We start from the raw sequence: 1,656 nt of genomic DNA, 5'->3' as shown, positions 1-1,656 counted from the left end.
ATATATATATATATATATATATACATATATAAGGGTTTACTTTTCGTAATGAGATAAAAAAAAAAGCTATGGCTGTGTATATTTTAGAACATTTATAAATGTTTTAAAATCTACACAGCCTTGGTTTTTTATCTCATTACGAAAAGTAAATTCTTATATTCACACACTGATATATGCCCTACGTTGGATCCCTTATTCGCATAATCACGGAATCTAGAGCTTAGCTATGGGCTATTCATAGCACTTACTCAGTATTACCTGAAATCTCTGGATTAAAATGACACTACTACCGCTCATAACCTATGTATGTATATATATATATATATCAGAGGTTGTATGAAAAGTCTTGAGCCTCAAAAAAACAAAATATGGTACAAGATTTCTGATGAAGGTACAAGACTTCAAGGCTCAGAGACCTTGAAGGCTCAAAACTGTTCATACACCCCTCATATATATATATACATACATATACGTTTGTAGAAAACAGATCCGAAATAATCACACTATAAGATGTAGAGCAGTATATATTAAAAATGGAGAATGCCGGTTTACCTTAGATTTCCCGTCCATAAACGGCTTAGCTCTAGGGTGTATCATCAGATTCCAAAAACCTGATGTACCATGGCCTCATCAATATATGGAGGGGTAATGCCTCACTATTCAAAGGAAACAATTGGGGATTATTGGCTATTGGCTATCGACTTCCGGCTGTGCTGCCATCTTTTGAACTCCAAAATGCTAGCAGGCATCTCCTGAAATGTAAACTTGGCCCGAAAGTCTCCGTTCTGGAGTTAAGGATGTTCCCTGGTTTATGGGAATTTTTAAAGAATCTCATGCGTTCAGTTATGCATAACTGGAAACTCTTCGTCTCGTTGATGTAGGGGCCTGGGTTCTCGAGAATTTTTCATGAGATCGGGTATGGAATCACATCGTCACTTAGTTGCCAGACGTGGCTGGTCAGCGATGTTAGTGGAACTCCGAAGGAGTACCTGTGGTTGGAGAGACGTTGCTAAGACGAAAAACTTATATATGATAGACACCCTAGTTTACGATAGACTACTAGTAAATAATATCACGCAAAATTATAAGCTCGCTTCCCCGCACACATATAACATCAACAGTGAAACCAAAAAATTAGCTAACGAACAAGAGATAGCAGATAGGGTAGAGATCCTAGCTCAAGAAACACCTTCATTACCATAAAATATCATAAATCGAGCTTTGCTTCTAACCCTAAATGCTGCCTGGTCAATCCGGCCAAATCCGAGATCGATCCGACGAGCAAGCAAATATTGAGAGATAGCAATAACGACATAAGGAAGGACGCCATCTTTCCCTGTGACGCAACACCAACGAAGTGACCGCATGGTTTAACACCAACAAGGGAAGAAGCAGAGCAAGCTTCACCTAGTTTGATATATTCGACTTTTATCCGTCTATATCAAAAAGACCACTGGTCAAGGCGCTTTCTTTCGCTGGGGGCTTCACTAACATTAGCGACAGGGATGTAGAAATTATTATACATGCCAAAAAGACAGTGCTGTTCAGAAAAGGTTCCGCATGACTCGAGCAATACGACCCCAGGGGATCGTTTGATGTAGCGATGGGAGCCTACGACAGCGCTGACGTATGTGACCTCATCGGGTTCTCTGTCCT

At 39.8% G+C, this 1,656-nt stretch overlaps 1 protein-coding gene across 1 annotated transcript in view; it reads right to left on the bottom strand.

The window, feature by feature from the left end:
• LOC128250027 (interleukin 17-like protein) overlaps positions 1-1,367 on the bottom strand; it is a 3,261-nt gene extending 1,894 nt beyond the window's left edge. Inside the window, exon 1 of the mRNA XM_052974640.1 lies at positions 1,233-1,367. Coding sequence (XP_052830600.1) covers positions 1,233-1,367 — 135 coding nt within the window. The remainder of the gene's footprint in view (positions 1-1,232) is intronic.
• Between the last annotated feature and the right edge of the window lie 289 nt (positions 1,368-1,656).

Source organism: Octopus bimaculoides, chromosome 1 (assembly GCF_001194135.2).
Source record: "Octopus bimaculoides isolate UCB-OBI-ISO-001 chromosome 1, ASM119413v2, whole genome shotgun sequence".
NCBI lineage: Eukaryota > Metazoa > Mollusca > Cephalopoda > Octopoda > Octopodidae > Octopus > Octopus bimaculoides.
This window is presented reverse-complemented; position numbering and strand designations above follow the sequence as displayed.